Here is a 22957-nt window from a genome sequence, read left to right on the forward strand (position 1 = left end):
GGTGCCCCACTTTGGTAAAGCAATTATGCATTATTTCGAAATATTTTTAATAGTGTATATTAACTTATGAACTTAGACTTCACCTTTTGATCACCAAGATCTGTAAATGTCTTTCATAAGGTCTTTTTATGCTAATCTAAGTGCTTGACATTGTCATAATGCAGCGTTTTAAAAATTTCTTAGAGATATTTATTACCTTTTCTCAGAACTGTTTTCATTTTATAAAGACAAAAGTATTACCAAACATTTCAAACCTATCATTTTCTACTTTGCAAAAAGAGAACATAATACAGATTTTTCTGTGTGTACTCAGCCTTGCAGAGTTTACCTCTTTGAATATAAATATATTCACTATGTATTAGTTCTATTGGAAACAGACATCAATTTGTGTTCCAAATGAAAGTAGACATTTTTCAACATTTTCTAAAACAGATAACACAGAACCAAAAATAATCACTTTTTTCTTTTAAACATTATTTAATAAAGCAGAAACCTTTTTTTAAAGGCAGCAAATAGTTATCTTCAGTCAATAGACATAATTTTAAGAACTACATCTAATAACTAGTGTTGCGCCACATCTTAAATTCTCAGTAGGTTGCTGAACAGGAATCCAAAATTCCCTAATAGTAAGAAAAGTGCAATAATTTCATTTGATTATCATCACGTAAACAGGAGTCCTATGTCTCAGCATGTTTAGCAATCGCAAAACTGCAAGGTACGGTAATGGTTTAAATTTTTCCATGATTATATGTCTGTTATTGAGACAGAATTCAAAGTTATTAATTCACAATCTGTTTTGCATAATATGATGCTTTCTGTTACATGCATTTGATAGTCCAAGTAAAATCAGTTTTCATTAGAGAGTATCCTAATGCTTCTGATTTATAAAAAACTGGTGAATAAAAATAATTTAAACATAAAAAACAAATCAAAATAAATGAAACAGTCAAATAACTAATAATCACTTCTACAACCCAAAGCAGATGAATAGTAACAACATTTTGACTAATATTACTATGAGAACGTCTACTCCTACAACACTCACTCCTTTATGCTAAACATAATTACAGAATAATTTTTCACTAGAAAATAGTTACAGTTTCCTATTGGCTCAAAACACTGTCTGCCACAAAAATGTTCTTTCACCACTATAAGAATAAATTGATATTCTACTCAGCAGATTCAGAACCCTGCAGAGTGATTCTCTTGCAATTTATCTTCCTCATTGCCTGGCAAGTGCAAGTTGCACCCCTGCTGCCCACACTCACAGCTCTTTCTTCCCTCACGCAGGATCAGTCACAGTGTCTGCTTAAAAATAAAGACAGAAAAGAAGGAACAAAAATCCATTTACAGTAATCAATATCCTAAAGAAGGATTTCCGTTTTCTTCCTTAATATCATAAACCTATGTCTGCTCTGTCAATGACTTAAATTTATCTTCTCTATACTCAACTTTTTAGGTAGGATTACAGGTGGAAAGCATAGGTTATTAATTTCAAATGAACATGCTTGGGGTTTTTTTTCTTTCTGAATAGTAAGTATAGAAGGTAACTAAAGAAACATACTTTGAACAAAAATTGAAAAACTGAAGGAGAGACATAAGGAACTATAAGTCTCTTCAGATTGTATTTAACAATTCTGAGTTCCTCATTACCTGTGAGGAACAATAAACCACTTCTACAAAGAATGCGTTCAAAGCATTCCTGTTCAGGAATCTGAATATCCCTTAATTGCATAAGTTACTCAGGGCTGCCTCAGAGTCCCTTTATGGCACAAAACCTTGCAGCCATCCATTTTAACAAATGTTCTTTGCTCTTTAGCACAGCTTTAGAGTGAATGATACTTCCCTGCTCCCCAGCCCCTGCTTCAGCTTTTATCGTACAGTACTTAACTCCATTCATCAGTGCGTCCATCTGTGTGGTTGATGCTGCACCCACCACCTACAGCTCAGCTTCTTAAACCTGCCAGGTTTAATTTATCATTCTCCCCTCCTTCAGAAGTACCACAACTCATTTGCTTTAAGAGTAAAAGTGGGATTTTTTATTTTAAACTGCTCTATACGTAATAACAGGCACTATGTAATATAATTCTGCCTACCCTGGACACCCATTTAGATTAAACAACTTTGAACTGGACTCATACTCTATCTAAATCAAGAATAATTCTGCTAAACAAGAAAACTATAAGGCATTACAGACCTCTTCATGTATCACCTACTGCCTGGTGCTGAGAAGCAACACAGGGGCACATAGGAATAGGACAAGGGGTAACGTGTTTACACCAAAAGAAGTTAGAGCAGATACAGAAAGAAATTCTGTACTATGAAGGTGGTGAGGCATTAGACAGGCTCCAGACTTGTGGATGGCTTGTCCCTGGAAGTGTTCAAGGCCAGGCTGGATGGGGTTTTAAGAAACTCAGTCTAGTGAAAAGTGTTCCTGTCCATTACAGTGGGGTTGTACTACATGATTTTAAGGTTCTTTCCAACCCAAACCTTCCTATGAACAAAGCTTGAAATAGGCCAGCTGTCTTGATAATTCTAGTGCTAGTATTATTTGCCCTTAATTCAAAGCTAAAATCATTTTAAAAGCATAAAGATAATGTCTGTGGTTACAGATCCTAAGACACAGCACACACAGACAGAAAATTAGGTTATGCAATGGTGCTCAGGATTACAAGTACAATCTATATGGTATTTAAATTAAAACTAAAGAACTATTATCACAAGCCAGTTTTGCTATTGTGGTTAATCCAGGTCACTTTTGACAAAGGCTGTGATTTTTTTAGATGGTGTTGTTAATCAGGTGCTAAAATAGTGCTGCTTTACAGTTCATGCATTTTTAAGAGCATTATCAATGTCTGTGAATCAGTACCTCATAAAAGTTCTATATTCTGGCACTGGTTAATAGCTATGGCATGTCTGTGAAAGAGAGAATTCCTTGAGATCATGTAGACAACTGTCAGCTTACTGTACTGCAATCTTCCAAGTGCTCCTTAGATAGATGGAAGAGTACCTATCAGCACTGATTTTCTCACTCCTGGAGAGGAAGAGGAGGAAAAAAAAAAAAAGAGACAGAAAGGCTTTTCAGCTTAATATTATCTTTTCTGCCAGAATGATGTCTTCTGAGTTTTTGAATTATGCCTGATAGCACCAGAAAATAGGAAGACAGAGCTGACAAGCGTTTATACATAGAGGTCTGCTCAGACAAAATGTATAGCAACAAGTGCATACATAGTTAGACGATAAATGAGCAAAAACGGGTTGTCAAACAATTAGCCATGGAGGATCATCTGCTGCAATATACTAACTTATTATTTTGATATTCTTTTATATTCAAAGAACATAAAACATTTTCTTTTTTATTTTTTTCTCTCCTTCGTTGCTTACTACGGAAGGCAAAGTTTGTCACAGATCATGAATGTTTCTCCTCAGATCTCACACAGCTGGCTCAGAGTAGAGCCTGCCTAGGCAATGACATCCGTGCATGCCACAAGACACCCAAGCCATCGGCAAGTACCATTTCTATTACACACTCACTGTGCAACACAGTCTGTACACCGTGGTCATCCATATTGGCAAATATGCAGAAATTCACTGAACGAGTATGAAAACCTGTTCAGCTAAAACTTCATGGGAGAAGGGAGCAAAACTCTGAAAAACCCAGTTCACCAAAGCATTGTACCAGCTAAATGTACTAAAAGAAAGAGCAGCACCTGCACAGCCTCCATTTTGGCTACATATTGCTTGTGTTTGCCCTTATTCTTCAAAACTTAACCATATTTTGCAACAATACTGATGTTCCCTAAATACTAGTTTTAATTTGTAACACTCTTTTACCTCAGATCAAATTCAAGGATTGTCAACAGTAACTCTCACTGGGGAAAACATTCCCTTAACAATTAGGAAGCAATTTAGCTTTTTTTCATATACTGCAAATGATGCATGAAAATATTAAATTTTTTAATAATAAATAAGTTTTTAATTATTAATCTGCTTTTGTTATAGACATATTAAACCCACAGAGATAGATACAGTTATTGCTGTATTGAAAATAAACCAAAGGGTTTAAAACAAAACTCTGCCACTTTCATAACCATGTATAAATGAAGGTATTTTTAAAACATAAAAAATTATTTGTGCTATTGTTCAAGGCAAGAAAATCAAAGTGCGAAGTTTTCTAGCCTGATAATTCACACTTATAAATAGATCATTTTACAGATGAAAATTTAATACAAAACAGACTTATCCATGATGAAACACATGTGCCAGAATTATCGATGAAAAATTGTCAGCAGTACTGCCAAAAGTATTTTTACTAACTACTGTGATGTTATTTCACGTTATTTAGTCTAGCATGACAGAAATTCTCTTTTATTATTTATGTTGGCATTATATTTCCCCTTATGTCTGTAAGAAAAAACAAGCTCAACCTGATTCCATAAAATACTCTGACAGGCAAACAACTGGACATAACTTCTTTATCTGCCATCAAGAAGTCAGAAATGCTCCAGTTTGAATACCTTTTCTATTAATGCTCATAAACACCAACAGTATAGACTCTTCCTTACTTTTTCTTCCTTCCTCAATTACTCTAACATGGGTCCCATAAAATGGTACCTACAGGATAATACATAATCTATTTCTTCACCATTCAAGCCACCCTGAAGCACCTCTTACTGGATATGACTGAATAAATAATAAGCCATGCTGAGTGAAAACACTAAGTAGAGTGATGAAGTAATATAGAAAAATGAAGAAGATTTATTTGAAGAGAGAGAAAAACAGTAAACAAAACCACAACAAAAACGCTAAAAGAATTCTTAAATAAACAAAAGCATGTTACAAAAGATAAAACAGTAATAATATTTCTGGGATAGTAGCACAAAGGGAAATGCAGTTCTGCTTTCTGGGCACTGTATCCTTGACATCTTCATTCTGCAGCACACAAAATTTTAAAATTCTATGACATTTCAAAAATTATTTCCAACTGTTCAGAAAAACTGAAAAATCAGATACCTAAGGCTTCACCTTTTCCTCTGCTTAATGACTCCTAGGGGATCTACATTTTCATACAACTGGGGGGATCCTGCTGGTGCCTCAGCTGGACACCCCTGGTATTCTGCATAGCATAACACTATACTGATCCTGATTTAGCCGCCTAATTTCATCTTCCAAGTCATGAATCTGCAGAACAAAAAAATCACCACTCAGCCTCACAGCTGAACATGTTTCCAAGTACTTTGCTTTAGAAGACCAACCACATACTCAGCTTTGAAGTCCCAAAACTTCAATGCAATAAGAGTGATAAAAATGTTGTGGTTACATGGAAAAACGAAAAAAATAACCTATTGAGAGATGACAAATGGAAATAGATATTTTCTATCTCCACTGTGAGGAAAAAAAAAAAAAAAAAAAGTCATTTCATAATTTGCTTGGGAAAGCATCTGTTTGCACAAGAGAAGGATTTTATTTTAAAAATCCAGAGAGCATACAGTGCTACTTTGTCCAGTGGCATTTTTCCTTCTCTACTTCATAATTTAGCTCAACACTTATTTTTATTACAATCTTTATAGATTCAGACATATATAAATAACTATCTTTTAATATCTAAATTGCTTTGGTAAGACGGTAAATTATGGTCTCTACTTGGACTAGTGTCCGGTCTGCTGATCAAATATAGTACCTCCTTGTAGAAAGCAGCTGGGAAGCAACAGCTATTCCAATGCAACAGCTAAGAGGAACTCAGGAGTAAAGTGATAGGAGGAAAAACTTACAATTCTATTGCAAAGAACAGGTTTGTCACATGTCAGAAAAATCAACTGTCTTACATGCATGCTAGCTTAGAGGATTGCTCTAGCTCTTCATGCACACAGTTCTCTGCTGCAGCACTTCCTGTGAGAGGAGAGAAATGAGCCAAGACACAGACTTCTTGTTTATCACAGCATAAAAAGAGTCCTGGTTTATTTCTCTTTACAGCTCAGCCATCCTGACTCCAACTATTCACTGGCTCAGGCTGCAGCAGGCTCCTACTGCAGGTTTCCCTTGCAGCCCCTGACTGATGGTTATTTCCCACTAAACTATGACTGCATGCATTAGTTTTCAGACTCTGACTGCAGGCTTTTTCCTGGCTAGACTGTGACTGCAGGTTCCAACAACAGCACTAAATGCAGACCCAGACTGACCTCACAGCAGTGATTCTCTCCCCCCAGGATCCTGCTTCATGGTCCTCTCTCATTCCCTCCTCCTCAACGTTCCTCTTCCTTCATCATCTCCCTCACCAGCCAACCCATCCCCTTTTATCACACTTATTATTAGACATAGCTGTGACTCATCAGGGGTGAGGCTGTATTAGGTAATTAACACAGCTCTGACTTATCAGGGGCAAGGTCACCTGTATTTCCTTCTCCTATATTTCTCAACCTTCCTTTTAACCACAATGCAGACCAAGAGCTCTGTGGCAGTAGTGTCTTTCAAAGTTAAACAGGTTCTTAAAATTTATTTGGAATCTGCTGCCCCATGTATTTTCCCCTGTCCTTTATTATCAGAGTAAATTAAAGTAACTGAGCAATGATTACATAAATAAAATCCTGACAAAGTCATTCTTACTAAGTTAGCACTAACTTAAGTGCCCATTTTCTATAGTGTCTTCATCCAGACATCTCTTTAGGTCTTTGATCCTATTTTCAACAGCTCAGAAATGTTTCTTGTTTCTGTATGTGTCATTTATCAAGATGGCCATAGATAGCAGGGCTATTAAATAAACTGTGAGACCGCATTCAAAAAAATGTTTCTTAACATTTACAAACTATTCTCTTTACCATTCTTTACAAATTTCCATTGTTTTGTTTGCTTTTGTAACTACAGCATCTGCCTAAGTTTTCCAAGTTCTTCACAACAACCCTTTGTGTTTGCTTCTCAGTTGAACATATAAGCAATTACTTATCCTAAGAGAAATTATCTTGTTTTACAATTTGAATATAGGAGAGTTTGAATATATACAATTTGAATATAAGACAAAAATATTGCAGTGTAGGTTAAAAAACGTGCAGCATTTGTACTTTGAAGTAAAGTTATACGATGTCATATAACTTCTAGGTATCTGTGCACATCTAAAATACAAAAAATTCAGCATCTCAAATGTGCAGAGAAAAAAGCCGAAGCTACCTAGAAATATTATTATTGTGACTTTTCTGTGAAAGAAGTGTATGGATAGAAAGCTCAATAGTATAGAGGTCTCCAGTGCTCACTGTAATAATGAATAAGGGAACAGCAAGCCCTCACCTCCTACTTACTACCATGTATGTTTGTTTTATGATATCTAATATCATCCAGAGGATCTTGGTGGTACCTTCATACCTTTTATAGACTCTAGTAGCATACTCCAAATATGCAAAATCAACCACTGATAACCTCAGGATATCACTTTTCCGTAGTTTTATGTTTATCACCCTATTCCCCAGCTTAAACCTCCTCTCAGGCAATCTTTTCTACTATTTGCTTCTACCTCACACCAATGAGTTTGGGGTTGAAGAGAACATCATGTCTGGGGCTGTCTTTAAGAAGGTGGCACAACAGACAAAGCTTGGAACATAATTTGTGTTGAATTTATGGATCAAAACTTCAAAACAGCATTTGTAACTATGCAAATCTTTGTACTACAAACATTCGTTGGCAATTAAAGTGAAAATGATGAAGGCAAAGTCAAGGAGAATGCATTCTTCAAGATGTGCAAATGTTTTCAGAAACGTTTAGGTGCCCAGATCTTCAGCTGACCAAGAAATTAAGTGTTGCCCTGAGTTTTAGCATTCTGATTTGTTTGCATTTTTGTAGTGGAGTCTTCTCATGGATCGTAACATAAACACAGTGATTGTTTTTGCATTCCTCTCTGATGAGGGACAATTGATGGACTTCTAGTCTGGCCAGTGGAGTGGAGAGGTGGCAACCTTATTGTCCCCTCCCTGGTCATTGTCCAGAAGCTATATAAACGAGATCAAGTAAATAAACTTCCCTTCTTTTTGCCCTGAACTTGGCTGTGTATCACTCTTTTAGTGTCCTCGAGCGATAATGAAGTAATCCCTAAATTACAATAATTATCTTAAATGCTGACACTTATGAAACTCTCTGACAAAAAAACCCACGCAGGTGTATTTCTCTATGAAACATCTTTCCCAGAGGCATTATTTCTAAGATTCAAAAGGTTATATTTTACAACAGTTGTTATTTTAGACTCTGAACTAAAATAATCTGCAGTTAATGAAGAAAGAACAATAATGAGAAAACAGAACAGAAAAATGATGTCCTATACACAGTCATGCTCAAAACCGCAAAGAACTAAATAATTTTAAATCACAGTGAAAAAATTTAGCATTGATGTATACATATCCTCCAAAATGGTAATTCTGGACTTGATCCATAGGTGCTATGAAATAGTTTGGTGTTCTCTTAATCCTTCTACGCCATTAGTTAGTGGAGAAAAATTGTACTGAACACAAGAGAATTGACACTTCTTTACCTGTGTAATTTTGTTAGTTTGGTTTGAGGTGGTTTTGTTTGTTTTTTATTGCTTTATGGAACAGTCTAGGAATCACAAGTCTGTGCCCATTAGGAAACTGATATACTGTAAGCACTGTTGTTATTGCATCTGCAACTTCAGGCAACACTCAGGCTATAAAATTAGGATACATCCTGAATGTTAGCTCTTTTGCAATCTTGTAAAAATCCAATATAAATATAAATATAAATAATATAATATGATCTAATATAAAATGATCATATAAATTTTACCCCCTAAGTGTACCTGTGTTTGAATGTTCAAATGTATCATTGAATGTCTGTATTTGAAAGAAGTATTCCTCAACGGAATTGAACCAGAACATGCTGGAGTCACAGCTACTACCTGAACTATGAATTCAGGTTTCCTCAGGTGTAATCTCTTCTTTGCCTCCCTCTGGAGCTCTGTTTAGACAGAATTTGAGTTATTTCCTTGACATTTCTGGACACAGAATCTACACATCACATGGATGTGCCACACATCATGTGGATAGCCTGTACATATACAACAAACCCAAAACAACCATTGAAACCACTGGACAGACAGTGCCTAAATTAAGGCAGTGGATTTCACAGATTTCTGAAGCTTGAAATCCAGTCTTAACTGTACTGAGATTATAAGAATCTTTCATCATTAATATTATTACTACTAATACAGAAGATGTATAGGTGTTTTAGGAAAAGTATTTGTGTGGAGTAAACATTCCAGTATGTAGATTTTTACATAAAATTTAAAAACAAAAACAAACAAACAAACAACAACAACAACAAAGCACTCCTTTTTTTTAGGTAATAAGGATTTAATTCTGAAGGATATAGTAATCTGTTGCAAAAGCCACACACCTAAGTAAAATACTTCTGTTCTGTAGCAGACTACAGCATTTTGTAAAGCAAACCTACTTTAGACAATATGGACACAGGGAAAGGACTTGGTCATTTGATTTTAAACAAAAGAAAAATACTGCCAGACACGAAATCCTCTTATATAATTGACCATGTAACAAACATGAACATTTAGAGACTCCTGACATGCCTTTAGCTTCCTGAGTATGCTATTTGATTTCCAAAAGCAGTAAAACATTTTACTGTAAAGTAGCAATATCTGCACATACTTCTTTCCATGATGACAAACTCCTTAAGCTACTAAACTTAACGTGTTTCTCAACACTGGAAACCTTACATGTACTGTTCTACATAAATGGAAATAAGTACAATGCTTTCTATTCCCTGAACAGTCCTCCTACTCTGTTTCACACGCTATCCTTTTCCCACCACTGGTACATAAGCAAAGCAACAGATGTATTCAGGGCCTAGAAACACCACTTATGAACCACAACCTTCGCATAAAATGAAATGTATAAGAACTGATGCTAGGTAATAATAAGAAAAACCCCAAATTTTAAAACCTGTGAAAGAACCCTTCATATACAAGCATCCTGAAGTTCTTCTGTGTTCCACTGCCAAGTGTTATAGCATTTCAGTAATACTGAAAGACAAAAAAAAAAATCCAAAACCAAATCCCAGAACACACAACCCACAAAGAAACTCCAAATTAAGTATTAACTGATTAAAAATGTTTGCATCAGCTATTTTAGAATTGATAATATTTTCTAATAAAGTACATTGAAAACTGATTCTGACAGCTAATTTTTAAAGCACCATAAAACATATCACAAGCTTAACAGGTATTTTTAGGAAGGGGCATTGAACTGTTCTTGAATTCACTTCGCCTACCTTTTCTAATAAAGGAATATTCAAGATTTTACTCTTATAACTTTGTATTATTTCAATGTTTACAGTTGTACAGTTGTGCTATGGACTGCAATCACAACTTCATAGTTAAGGGCACTGAAGTAACTTAAAAGCACTGTCTTCATCATTCTTCCTGATCTTTTTAACAAAAAAGCCATCTTTTAAAATAGATTCTCAGGAATACTGTAAGGAAAAAGACCATTTTAAAACAACCCAACAAAATCTGACACACCATTTTTTACAAACAGGACATTAACATCCCCCAGGATAAGTCAAAATTGTACACACTAACAGCAAAGCTTTCCTAGATAGTCATGTTTCCTAATCACATTCTTTCCTGTTATCTAGTTTATGAACAGAAATGTCCTAACTCACTGCTTCTAAGGAGATGATACAACTGACTGTGCCTTCAGCCACCAACAGCAAGAAGAAAGAAATACAGCAAGCTGAAATCCATTTTCCTGAAAAGAATTTCAATCCTCATTTATAATCTCATTGCAGGATTTCTAAGCAGAACTCTCATAATCACAAAAATATTCATTGTGTGCACTGATTATCCAGTGTACCCTCTCATTCCTCCAGCCAACTAAGAATCTGAACAAGCTTCTTGCTGGAGCAGGTAGAAAATGAGTAGGCCCAGGACTTATTTTAACTGAAGTCCTTATGATTTAGTCTAGCATAGGGGTCCACATTTTCCTCAAAAAAAAAGGCATTATCATGGATTTTTAAATGGGCAAAGTATAGTAGACAACTCCCGTTCTGCTAACAAATAGAAAACAAAGGCTCTGTTTAGGTCTCTTATTTAATGTCTGCTTTAAAAACAAAACAAAACAAAAACAACAACAACAACAACAACAACAACAACAACAAAAAAAAAAAAAAAAAAAAAAAAAACCACCCACAAAGCCAAACATTAAAAATATTAATATTTTTGGTTTTTACAGATACAGTTTGAAGAGTCCAGGGGTTGGGTAAGTTTTGGGTTTTTTTCCGTAAGGACAGCTATTTTTGAGTTTTGAAGCTGGACAGCAAGAAGTATAACTACTGTATGTCTTAGTAACGACCTTAATGAATAATAAGGCTGATACAGATAACATTAATACTGCAATATGCAATGCAACTGACACAGCTGTCTTCCACCAGTGTTATCAAAAGCTCCATATAGAGAGGGAAGGAATTCCATGGGAGGATCTTGCTTCCTCTAGCTGCGTACCCATAGCTCCTACCAACATGAATGGAGGAAACACAAGCTCACCAAGGAATTAACAGGCCTTCACAACACATGCACAATGTATAATGCACAGTGTTGGTCACCTTTTTTCCTCCCCAATGCACTGAAATGGTGAGTAAAAAAAGAAGCTTCATTTTCTCACTTTAATACATTAAATTGCATAGCATATAAGAATCTCCAACATATTCAAATTTTTACCTCTCTTAAGCACATAAAAGTCCAAATTATTTTCTCAGCAAGTTCAATTAAGTTACGACTAAGCAAATTTCCTTTTCAGTACTTTGTAGAGTGCAAGTATGATCACAATGGCATAGTTACACAATAATTGCTCTAATCAAACCTATATAATGTTAGTATTGTGAATGAAGTAGTGCTGCTCATTAGCCTATTACAAAAGAATTACTGTAAATTCAGCCTACGTGCAGCACTACTTCCTGTGCAAACAAACACAGATAATGCAACAAGCTTGAAACACTGCCAAGCTGGCAGGCTGGCAGCACAAATTATGCAAAGAACCAGAAAGCCTCCAGTAGATTCAATAGAGCTTGGAGGATAAGAATGATTAAGTGTTTCTGTGTACAACTACAAATCACAGTAATGAATCAGACTAAAATTTCCAATAAGGGACTTAACTGCACCAGCTGGCCTTCTTCAGCAGCATTATAATGTGAAATGATGACATCCTAAATAGTGGTGTTTGCAACTTTCACAGAATCTGCCCAAAGAAAGTCTTTTGTTTTCCTTCCGTTTTTCAAAAGCTTGTTTTTTTATGTTGGGTGTTTTTTAAATAATAAAACATTGCAGCACCTAAAATTACAGGAAAGCTACAAAGCTATACGGTTCCTTCTTCTCTGCGTCTTTTCCTTTTTTCCTAACCGAATGAGAAAATCTTCCATATCAGCTCTAATAGATTAGCTTTCAAAACTGCTCAGACTACTTAATACAACTACAGATTTGTAATTACATCCTTTTTCTGTTTTTAATCAGAAATTTAGTCTAAATTAAAAGTCTAAATTAAAACCCCTCTATCCTTTGTTGCAAAGGAGGGGAGATAGCAAAATACATCAGCTTCAAAAACATGTTTTGGAAACCTGGGATATATGTACCCATACAATATGAACAAAAAGAATATATATGCATGTGTACATATTCATTCATACATATGTATGTCAACATATGTACGTACATGTACACATTATATATGTGTGAGCATTTTTCTCACATAGAAGCACAAATAAGCCTCTCTAATATTTGGTTTTCTTGACTTTTTCCACTCGGGAGCATCTCAGCTGTGCAGTACCCACATGCACAGAAACAGAAAAGGTTTTTTGACTTTCTTTCACAGTGTTACTCTGAGTTTCTGACACATCATCCAGGCTAATCCACATCATGCTCCAAGGCCAAAACACTCATCACTTCCAAGCTAAGATGGAACACTTTCCTCAAGTCAACATACTGAGGTGATCAAACACAGGGAAGGACTTGTGATTATCTACCTTATTTAAAATGTATTTAGACTGATTTTACACATTTTTCAGAAAACCGGAAAAGGACAGAGTGCAGGGGAAGATAATGGTCTAGATGACCAATGATTTAACCAAATGAGCACTTCCAAAAGTCATTTAAACCAAAACCCTGAAGGAAGTTGTAACAAGATTAAATGCTACCACAAAATGCATGAAGCTATCCAGCTCCTCTACCTTAATAAACAGGATTAGGTGATGCAACATCTTTACCACTATCAGCTTCTGTGAGTCTGTAATAAAATGATACGCTTTAATAGTGAAACTGTCATACCTTGAAGACTGCACCCATACGCAGAAATATTACAGAATTTTTATTAATCCCTAAATTCAGGTCCTACTCTACACAGGCTAGGTCAGGGAACCATTGTCACTAAATCTAATTTCATTTCACTGAACCCTGAAGAGTCACTAATTCTTAGTGAATTCTGTACTTCTCACCTTTTATACTGCTCACCTCTACCCAGCTGTGCACCTTACAGATGTCCAGCCTGTACATTTCTCTGGAACCCGACTTGTGGAGCTCTAATAGAAGAAGAGCCACTATAATTTTTTATTTCTTACTTTTAACTTTGAGAAATGCTTTCTTATTGTGATTCTCTATCCATGACTGGTGAACTCTCATTATTTTCCAGGTGATCAACATCTGTAACTGAAATGTCTTTACCATGAAAAAGTCGCCACTCCTACCTTAACCATTACTTTAATAAAATGGATTGTGGGGTTTTTTTAGAATTGCCAGTATCACCAGAATCCGTGGCTTAGTTAGTATTTACTGAGAACCAGTTACTACTGCTCCCTACTCTGAAACCTGAGAATAAATGATTGGGAAGGTAAAAAATCCAAAGAAATAGGAAGTTTGATATCATTACACAAGTAAGTACTGTCAGGTCTTTAAACACTGCTATTCCATCTTAACATGTTATGGCAGAGACAGATGCAATATATTTCAGCCATAGTAGGGAACCTTTGTGTCGATCTGCACAATTCACATAAACAAGCTCATAGGAACATAGCAGGACGTTCACAGTGGGGCCAGGGGGATGTCTTGTGGGGAATTCATAAAAGAGACAGATCTACATCTGCCTAGAAAAACTGCACTTCAATGCACTAAATGATTTAATGCCTCCAAGCATTGATTGATTAAATGTATCCAATCGATTTTACACAGTACTTTCCTTCTACTTATGGAAGAAGAAAAAGAGACCAGTTTTTATCAGATTCCACTAGGATCAATAAGTAAGTACAAGATTAGTCACTAGATTCTAATATATCAAAGACACTGGGATTTACTTGAAACATGATTTTTGGCCCAAAACTCTCTCGCAATTTTCAGAACTTGTAGACAAATCATGTTGAGAGAGTCTTCACTGGTTTTCAGCTGTAAGCAGCCAAATCTTGGAATGGGCTATACAATAAGTAGGTCTCAACTGAATTCATCTCCTTTATAAATTGTCTCCTGCAGTGGATTGGAGATAAAAGCAAAGAGAAGCAATTGAAGAAGAGAGAGCCCATACCTCCTCTTCTTTCTTTCACCTTTAAGTATTAGACTTAAGTATTTTTGACAGAGTACAAAAATGATTCCAATAAAAGTAATTCACCTGAAACCACAGGCACTGCACCATATTTACTGTTATGCTTACATTAAAATTCTGGGTACCAACCCTTCCCCATTTTATCAAGTTTTCTTGCTCTTCATCTGCAGCTAACCTACTGGCTTAGAACTTCACCTATACACTGCTTAGTTTAGTACTGCAGCCTATTATTCACAAAATGTCAGTCTTAGTGAAAATTACAGTATATGTCAATATCATAATTGTCCGTTTCAAATCTAAAAGAATGTTAACACATTATTCATCAGGACCTGTAAATCTAGGATAGGTCACCGCTGGACTAACTTTTCCAGTTTTCTGAGCCTGGCTAGCTACCAGCTTCCATGGCCTTAAATAGCTCCCATATGTCATGGTGTCTGCACGTATCCTTTCTTTCCTCGCTCAAAGTGGCAATAAGAAGTACACGGAGATTTAAGGATTTGCCTCTACCACCTGCTGCACTAAATATACAAAAAAGTACACATTCCATTGCGGGCATTATGAAATGTCCATTACCACCTACAGCCATCTCCTCTGACTCATCCCTTTTTATTCCTCTCCAACTGTCTTCTGGCGGAACACTCAGGTAACTTTTTTCCTCTTCCCCAAGATCACAGCAGTGAACTCATAGTTACCAGAGACTCTTAGTACCACAGATACAAGTAACTAAATCTCTTGAGAGTGAAGAGATTGGAATCTAAAATAAGTAGATGATTCCTCTTAGTGTGATGAATATCCTTCCTGTCACTTTAACACTCACAATCAACACATCCCAGTAAAAGCAATATTGTATTTCATATTCTGCAAGTTGTATTCATAACTGAATAAGGTATACTCCAAAGCTTTTCATTATTTCACGTGAAGACCCCTTACAGGTTCATTCCCCATAAAGCTCTTTCAGTTAACCAATAAAGATAAACTGGAAAGCACAATGGGATGGCACATCACCATTCAGCCAAAAGAAAAAGTTAATGACAAATCCCCAAATTTCAAAGAATCAATGAAAATACTATTTTACACCATAGCTTGAATTATCTGTTTATGATGCATTCAAATGCCAGCAGATACTCCCTTTTCCACAGCAATCCACATGGGAATAATATGAACAACATTTATATACATATCCTGCATGTTTCCTCCTCAAGTACATTATCTTTCCTTCACAGCATAGAGCTAAGTGTGTAGCAAAACAGAGCCAGCAGAGATGCAAATGCTGTTACCTGCTACCAACAAAAACCTTGCTTCTTTAAGCACGTCCCTGTGTTTTCAAAGTCCTGGTACTTCCAACTATTCTCATGACCAATGATATACAACACCTATTTCATCCTTTTGTCAAATGCTATTCAGTCTTTCCAGGACAGCATATAAAGGAAGCTCTTGTGCTGCAGCCCTGCAGGAGTGCGCTAGAAGAGGACTTGCCATCTTGGCAGTCTACCAGAAAAGGAAATGAGCCTTGAGAGGAGACTGAGGGGAGACCATGATCTCAGCTGCCATGGAAACTGAGGAAGGCGCAAAACCAAAAGGTTTGCCTCACCCACAACTCCATGAAAAGGACAGTGAGACACTGTAGCTGGTTTTGAAACCATGCAAACGCAAGCACACTGCAGCAAAATCACAATGCTGAGATCCCTAAGCTAATAGAAATTTTATTACTTCTGAAAGAAGAGGTAGAATCCTCACTAAAGTGTGCTGTTAACATTAATTAATCCTGTTGGGACCTTGTCATGTCACCACCGTATCATGTCATTACCAGCCTTGCGGGTGGCTGGGATATCCCCCCATGCTTCAGTGTGCGACTGAGGGCCCCTCAGTAATCCAAACTGGCTACAGTAGTTTGGAGATTGTACTATACAGAGAAGAACACCTAGGACAGCATGGACTGAGTGACAATGTCTATGCCTATCTGTTTTTTCTGCAAGTTAATTTCTTGCAAACAACAAAAGAAATAAATTAATTGAGTCTTCCATTTGATAGAATTATCAGTCTTCTTGATTAGCACCTTCTCTGCTTATGCTATTACCTAAAGAAAGTAACAGAATTTATAAACAGAAATTTATGAACTAGTTAATAGGGCTGCTTGGGAATGCTGCTTCCAGTAATCAAGAACTCAACTATAAATCAGTGCATTTCAACTTGATGACACTACAGAAAAATCAATTCAGCTGTAACTGTATTCCATGCCTCTTTCCCCAGGGGTAGCCCAAAGGTGCTCATAAAGCTTTTATTTATCTTGGAAGGGTGCAAAATCTCCTCCTCCCTGACAGTCTCTTGGGGATCATCTTTGCCACTGTACCAATTAATATACTTCAAACTACTTTTTCTGTGCAAGAGTCTTGGGAAAAATCACTGGAACCTCTATGGATTTATACAGCAAATATGTCCAAATTAAAATCTAAGGGCAAGTTCTTTATGAAGAGTTCCCAGTAGTTCATGAAAAAGGTCTCAATTATTTTTTCAGAAAACATCCCAACCGCCTTTTCCTAATTATTTATATTATTTGATCCTAGAAGAACACCGCATGCGCACACACACAAACTAAGCAAAAGAAAGGATTACTGGAATGAAATTTTGTAAATGTTTATCCACAACGGATTACATGCAAATGATGTATTGGAAATGGATACTGGTAGATAGGTTATATTATCAACTGTCAAGTTATGCTTTCTCATCTAATTCTTACCGATACTCATACAGAGTAGAACTAGTCCTTTGGGAACCCTGGGAAACAGATGGCCCTACTGATAATCAGTATGCAAACTGTAGATACAAGTGCAGGAATAACATGCTGGGCAAAGAAAATCAGTAGTGGTAAAGAGACCCAGCAGACATGACTACTTGTGTTTACAATACTCATATTTTAATCCCACCATGTTACAAAAAGCTCAGAAACTGCATTAAGAAAAACCTTTTTAGAAAGAAAGCACAAAGCAAATTACTTCTCCTTGTATGTAGCAATCTGGGGGAATAGGGAGATCTGAGCTTGGGAAAACCCCGCCCTGGCTCAGCACAGGTAGGTAGAAAATTGCTTCATCTACTTTATAAGACTAGATTTACAGTTCTTTTTAGGATCATCAAGTTGCTGCCATTCCTAGTTTCCTATTATTGACTGCATTGTATTCAGGCAAGTTTGTCTTTTAAAATATTACCTTTCTAAAAGAGTACTAAGAACTGTGGGAGGAATAATACAGGGATGAAGGCTGATGTCAAAAAGTTTCTTAATTCAACAAGAGTATGCATCTTCATCTAATATAAAAGAGTTTTCAGTCATCACCTACTGCATGTATACTTAACTACGAAATGTCATTATTTTCATTGTTTTCCATGACACGTAATACCTCTTAGTAATTTTGAATTATTATGTTGTCTCTTCACAGTTAAGACTCATATATTCCTGACACTTCACATGCAGTTGAAATCAGACTACCTACCTTTGTCTGATAACAATTCTTGCACCATATATAGTACCTTATCAAACTAAAATGTGTCTAGCTCTACACTGAAATTGTTTAATATAAACAGTAATCCATAAATACTGTTGAGTTTTTTCATTAAGTACAGCTGCAGATCGAGAACAGTTCAAACTTTTCCTTTCACTATGTACTGTCTTGCTTGCTTGAAAAGCTCCAGATGGATGTATTTAACATAACTAGACACTCAAAGAACATTCCTTGTATCATTCATAAAACTGTACTTGAAATGATCCTCTTCCAACACACAAGGTCTTATTTTCCTCAGCTCTTTCCAGCCCTTCTGAGCAAAGCACTTCAACAGACTCTTATTTAAATCAATTTATTGAAATTTAGCCATTCTACTGTGTCTTGGTTTTCACAATGAAGTGGGAAAAAAAAGACCAATCTCACGTCAAAAATGCAATTTGACTCCATCTCCTCAGCACACATCACTCACGACTCAATTAAGTGTATGGTTCAGGTCCTACATATTCATATTTCTGCCTCAGATAAAGCCACAAAAACCCATGAATTTATTATGTATTTTCTCCTTTTCTCCTTACATTTAACCAGTCCAGCATGCAAAGAAAATAAAAATGAACAGGAGAAAAAGAAGAGGGGAAAAAGCCCCCACTAATCTCAAACAACTTACACTGTATCAGGCTGTTACCTACACTTCAGCAGGCAGTTTTGAGTTCTGTAGCTTCACGTAAGGAGCGATGTTATCAAAGTAATGTACAGCAGTAGGATACTATCACAGTAATTTTATTCATTTGGTACTGGCATAGTGGGTATTTCCCTAAGGGCACTTGTACCACCAGCTTGCAATATTTAAATATGTATACCTTCTAGTTAAAAAAAAAATCAGATAGTAAACATTATAATCAAGCTGTGTATACATAATGACTTCTAAAACCCACTTCTACTCTGCTCATACGTTGTCAAGTAATTAAACTAATTATAATTTATAGTTTACAAGTCAGTCATGAACACTACAAAAATGTCTACAGGATTATCTCTTGAAGTATTTACCTGTGAGTAAGCCTTCGGTGACTAATGCAAACTGCAGTTTGTTGATCCTGTGCAACACAGACTTTATGGCGACTACATTTCATCTTCAAACATGGATCTTTAGCCGGATCTAAAGCTGAAAATAGTTTTAGAAAGTTGTTAACAGTTATCTAGAATATGAAATTAAGGTGAGAAACACCTCACATAAAACCCACCCAGTATGTGGAGGGGACTGGCCTGCTGCCTGTACAGGACTGGACTGAAAGGAATCAGGAAAAAAAAATACAGCTGTTGTGTAGCTAAGTACTCCCTGCTATATTCTCTTAACAATCACCACTCTCTGACTGCCATCCCCAAATAATGGTACTGGCATTGAAAGCAGTTTCCCTTTAGTGCTAACTACAACACAAATGAGTTCCTGCTCTTCTACATTCAGCGGCGAACAATGACACTGAATTTACTGAGAAATTATTATTCAGATGAGATTCCAGTAAAAGAAAAATAAACTAAAATATGCTGGTGAGTGATTTATGTGACTCCATCTTTAAACAAATTCTACCTCCTTCTAGGTTTCTGTTTCTGCTTTGTTGTTTGTTTTTTGTTTTGTTTTTTTTTTAGCAGGTCTTTTAGTCATTATCTATAGTCATTTTTGAAGTACAATTCCAGCTACGAACAGTGATTTCTGGCTACAATACTGGAAGAACCAAATAATGGGGTTTGTTGCTTACTACTAAATTTGCATTTTTCTGAAGCAGCCGTGCCTACATGGCTATAATGCAGAAAACCATCTGCCAATTTCAGCCCTCACAAGAGACAACCAACTTCTCCCTTCTCCAATCCCCATGGCATCCTTTCAAGTAATCTAAGTATTCCAAAACTGATTTTTTTTTATCCCTGTTGGTATCCTTTTTTTAATCAAGAAAGCTATGAACAACTGGAATTCAGTTTTCCTGTGTTCTTCTTCCCATTAGCATATTACTGTTCAGCATTCAGTTATATTTGAGAAATGCTCCTTCCCCATTTCTTGCATCTGCTTATAAAATATCCCAGAATCACAGAATATTCTGAGTTGGAAGGGACCCACAAGGACCATCAAGTCCAGCTCTTGGCCCTGCACAGGACATTCCAAACAATCACACCACGGGCCCGAAAGCATATATTTGTGTATATATTTTCTGAAGGAAATTTCTCCTGTTCTTCACAATCAAGATAATCTCTTAACCATATCTCTGTGTGACCTGACAGAGGATACTAACCCAGGCCTGCTAACCATGCATGTACCCAGAAAACAAGAATCCAGCTGATCATCAGTTGCAGTTCTGATGCAAGATGCTGAAGTGTTAAATATGATTAAATATAGTCTGAGCAGTGACTTTTTCAGTTTTCTTTTATAATACATTCAGCTGTGCAAACAAATACATCATATCACCATCAAAGCAGAAAAGTGCTGGAATAATAATTCAATGCCAACAACAAAAACGTATTTTCTTAATTTCAGCAAAAGACATATGAAAAGATGTATTCTTCTTCTACACATTTTTATTTCTATAGCAAACTAGCCATTAAACCACCACAAGTAATCCAGAATAAATCTGATTATAACAATTCTATACAAACGGGAAGCAACTGCAAGAAAAAAAATGACTGAACTAGGGTTAGAGAGTCAGAGTCAAAATTAAGGAAAGCACAACCTTCTCCAATTTACTTCAGATTTTAGACTCCATTTAAAGTATTTTCTCTCCTTTAAGTCAGGCAGAATGCAATGCCAGCTACTAATAATCATTTAAGGTACTGGTCTAAGTACCTTTTCCCAGAATGTTCCCTGATGGAGACACTAAGGAAGCAATACTGGAATATGGTCTATTTTCAGATAACTCTTCTGTAAAACAGAATAGGTTAATAAAATTTAAAAAAACACAAGTAACAGAAATCTGGAATCATATAAGGATGCTGAGTTTAAAACTAAATAGGAAACAGGATTCAGGAAATACAATGAACATGGGAGATCATGAAACCATTCCCACTGAAATAGTTACTTCATTTCTAAAGTTCTTGGGACTCTGAAGATATGTTTTTACAATTCCATCGAATTTAGCTACCCATAAAAAATGGTTTTGGCAATGTTACATTTTGGCAAAACATTACAGGCAGAACACAACTTTACAAAGAAATGGCAATTTCCCCACTTTGTCTTTGTGACAACCTGAAATGAAGATGGGTATCAAATGGAAACCAGGATTTTCAGTGTTTACTGATATAAGTAATACAATCTTTTACAGCTGACTCAGTGGTTATGATGCCCTGTATGTAACCCTTGATCACCTCATGTGAGCTATATACTCACTAAGAAAGGTGAGTAAGCCAGCAGAGCCATGGGTGCCAAAATCACAAGACCACTTTTATTTTCAAAAGCATGTTCAGCACCCAAGGTCTTGCCGCTGACACTAACTTACATTATCATTCCACAACCTGCTGAACTTGTCAGCTATGAGCTCCCTGCAGAAGTGTTTTTTCCTCGCCTTACGTGTGACACATGGCCTCCCTCTTTCCCAGTACTTTTTCATGAAACCTCCTTAGCTACCGAACTAAGTTTTACTGATGCAGAAGTCAGAGAAGAATATATATCATTGGAAACAATTTTTTTAAAACAGCAAGGGAGAAATCAGATAAATAAGTGATAAAAACCCCACAAATTTTTGGAAGTCAAAAAATTGAACTAATGGAAGGGTCAATCTCTGCCTGGATTAACAACGTGCCAGAGGATAAAACAAGAAAGAACACAGAAAGAAATGTTGCTAGAAACCATGAAAACCACTATGAGTTTTCCTCTTTTTTTCTCTCTGAACATCAGATGCTCTAGTCAATCCTACACTATAAAATACATAGCATTCACATCAGATTGCATTAGCGATTTTTGCCAGCTTTGAAAAGACTAAAAAAATTTAGATATTTACAAAAGCATGGAAATGGCTTCCCTTTCGAGTCTGTTTTATTTGATACTTGGAACTGACAAATGAATAATTTCCATGAGAAATAAAGGCTAAACCACAAGAAAAACAGTTTTCAAAACCGGGGTCTGGAGTTCTTCATGCCAGGGAAGAACTGTAGTCCCCTTACAACACAGGGACACATCTGACTATATGTCTGGTCTCTACAAGAGGTCATCCTAAATATCATAAACTACTATGAAAATGCATACATTTGTACCAGGAAAAGTATCATAGATTTCCACTAAGCATGTAACTCATTTATATCACAAAATATATGCCACTAAGTCTTTACTTCTTCAGTCCATCTTCTAGCCATCCCTAACAAAACATTCCTGGCATTCCCCCACCTCAATCAGAGTATACAGACTTGCACACACAACACTGCATGTTTCTTTCCAATTCTGCCAAAATAAGCAGATTTGAAAAAGTACAATATTCACACCAAAATCATCACAAGCATCAAAATCCCGCAGTGGGACTGATGTATTCCTCACAGCTATTGTCTTCAACATGAAACAGGTATCAAGTATCAATCCAAGTTTTTATCCAATTAATATTTACTAAAATATCATCACATTTATGAAAATTAGAGGCTTCCCCCCCCCCCCCCAATTGAAGGGAAAACATCAACTGTACAGCAAAATTATACTGTTATTGAAAATTGGTAAAGGCTTGCATTAAAGAGAGGCGACTCTAGACATAAGAAATATATTTATGTAAGTCTTGTCAGAAATCATCTCTTTACTACTGTATCAGCTGACTTCCTACCATGTCATATACAACCAGATTCTAAAGACACGGGTCTGATCTTGGCTTTAACAACTTCACAATGTTCAGCTTTACACAGCTTCTAATATTCAGA

At 36.2% G+C, this 22957-nt stretch overlaps 1 protein-coding gene across 3 annotated transcripts in view; it reads right to left on the minus strand.

The window, feature by feature from the left end:
• Positions 1 to 22957, minus strand: part of SPOCK3 (SPARC (osteonectin), cwcv and kazal like domains proteoglycan 3) — a 167321-nt gene that overhangs the window by 74091 nt on the left and 70273 nt on the right. Inside the window, exon 4 of one of the 3 annotated variants that reach the window (XM_040065473.1) lies at positions 19127 to 19241. The exons of 1 other annotated variant lie outside the window; for it this stretch is intronic. In XM_040065473.1, the coding sequence (XP_039921407.1) occupies positions 19127 to 19241 (115 nt within the window). Of the gene's footprint in view, positions 1 to 6179; positions 6253 to 19126; positions 19242 to 22957 lie in introns of those variants that run through there. One more of the 3 variants, XM_040065475.1, reaches the window with a different exon arrangement.

This window comes from Hirundo rustica, chromosome 5, assembly GCF_015227805.2.
Source record: "Hirundo rustica isolate bHirRus1 chromosome 5, bHirRus1.pri.v3, whole genome shotgun sequence".
NCBI lineage: Eukaryota > Metazoa > Chordata > Aves > Passeriformes > Hirundinidae > Hirundo > Hirundo rustica.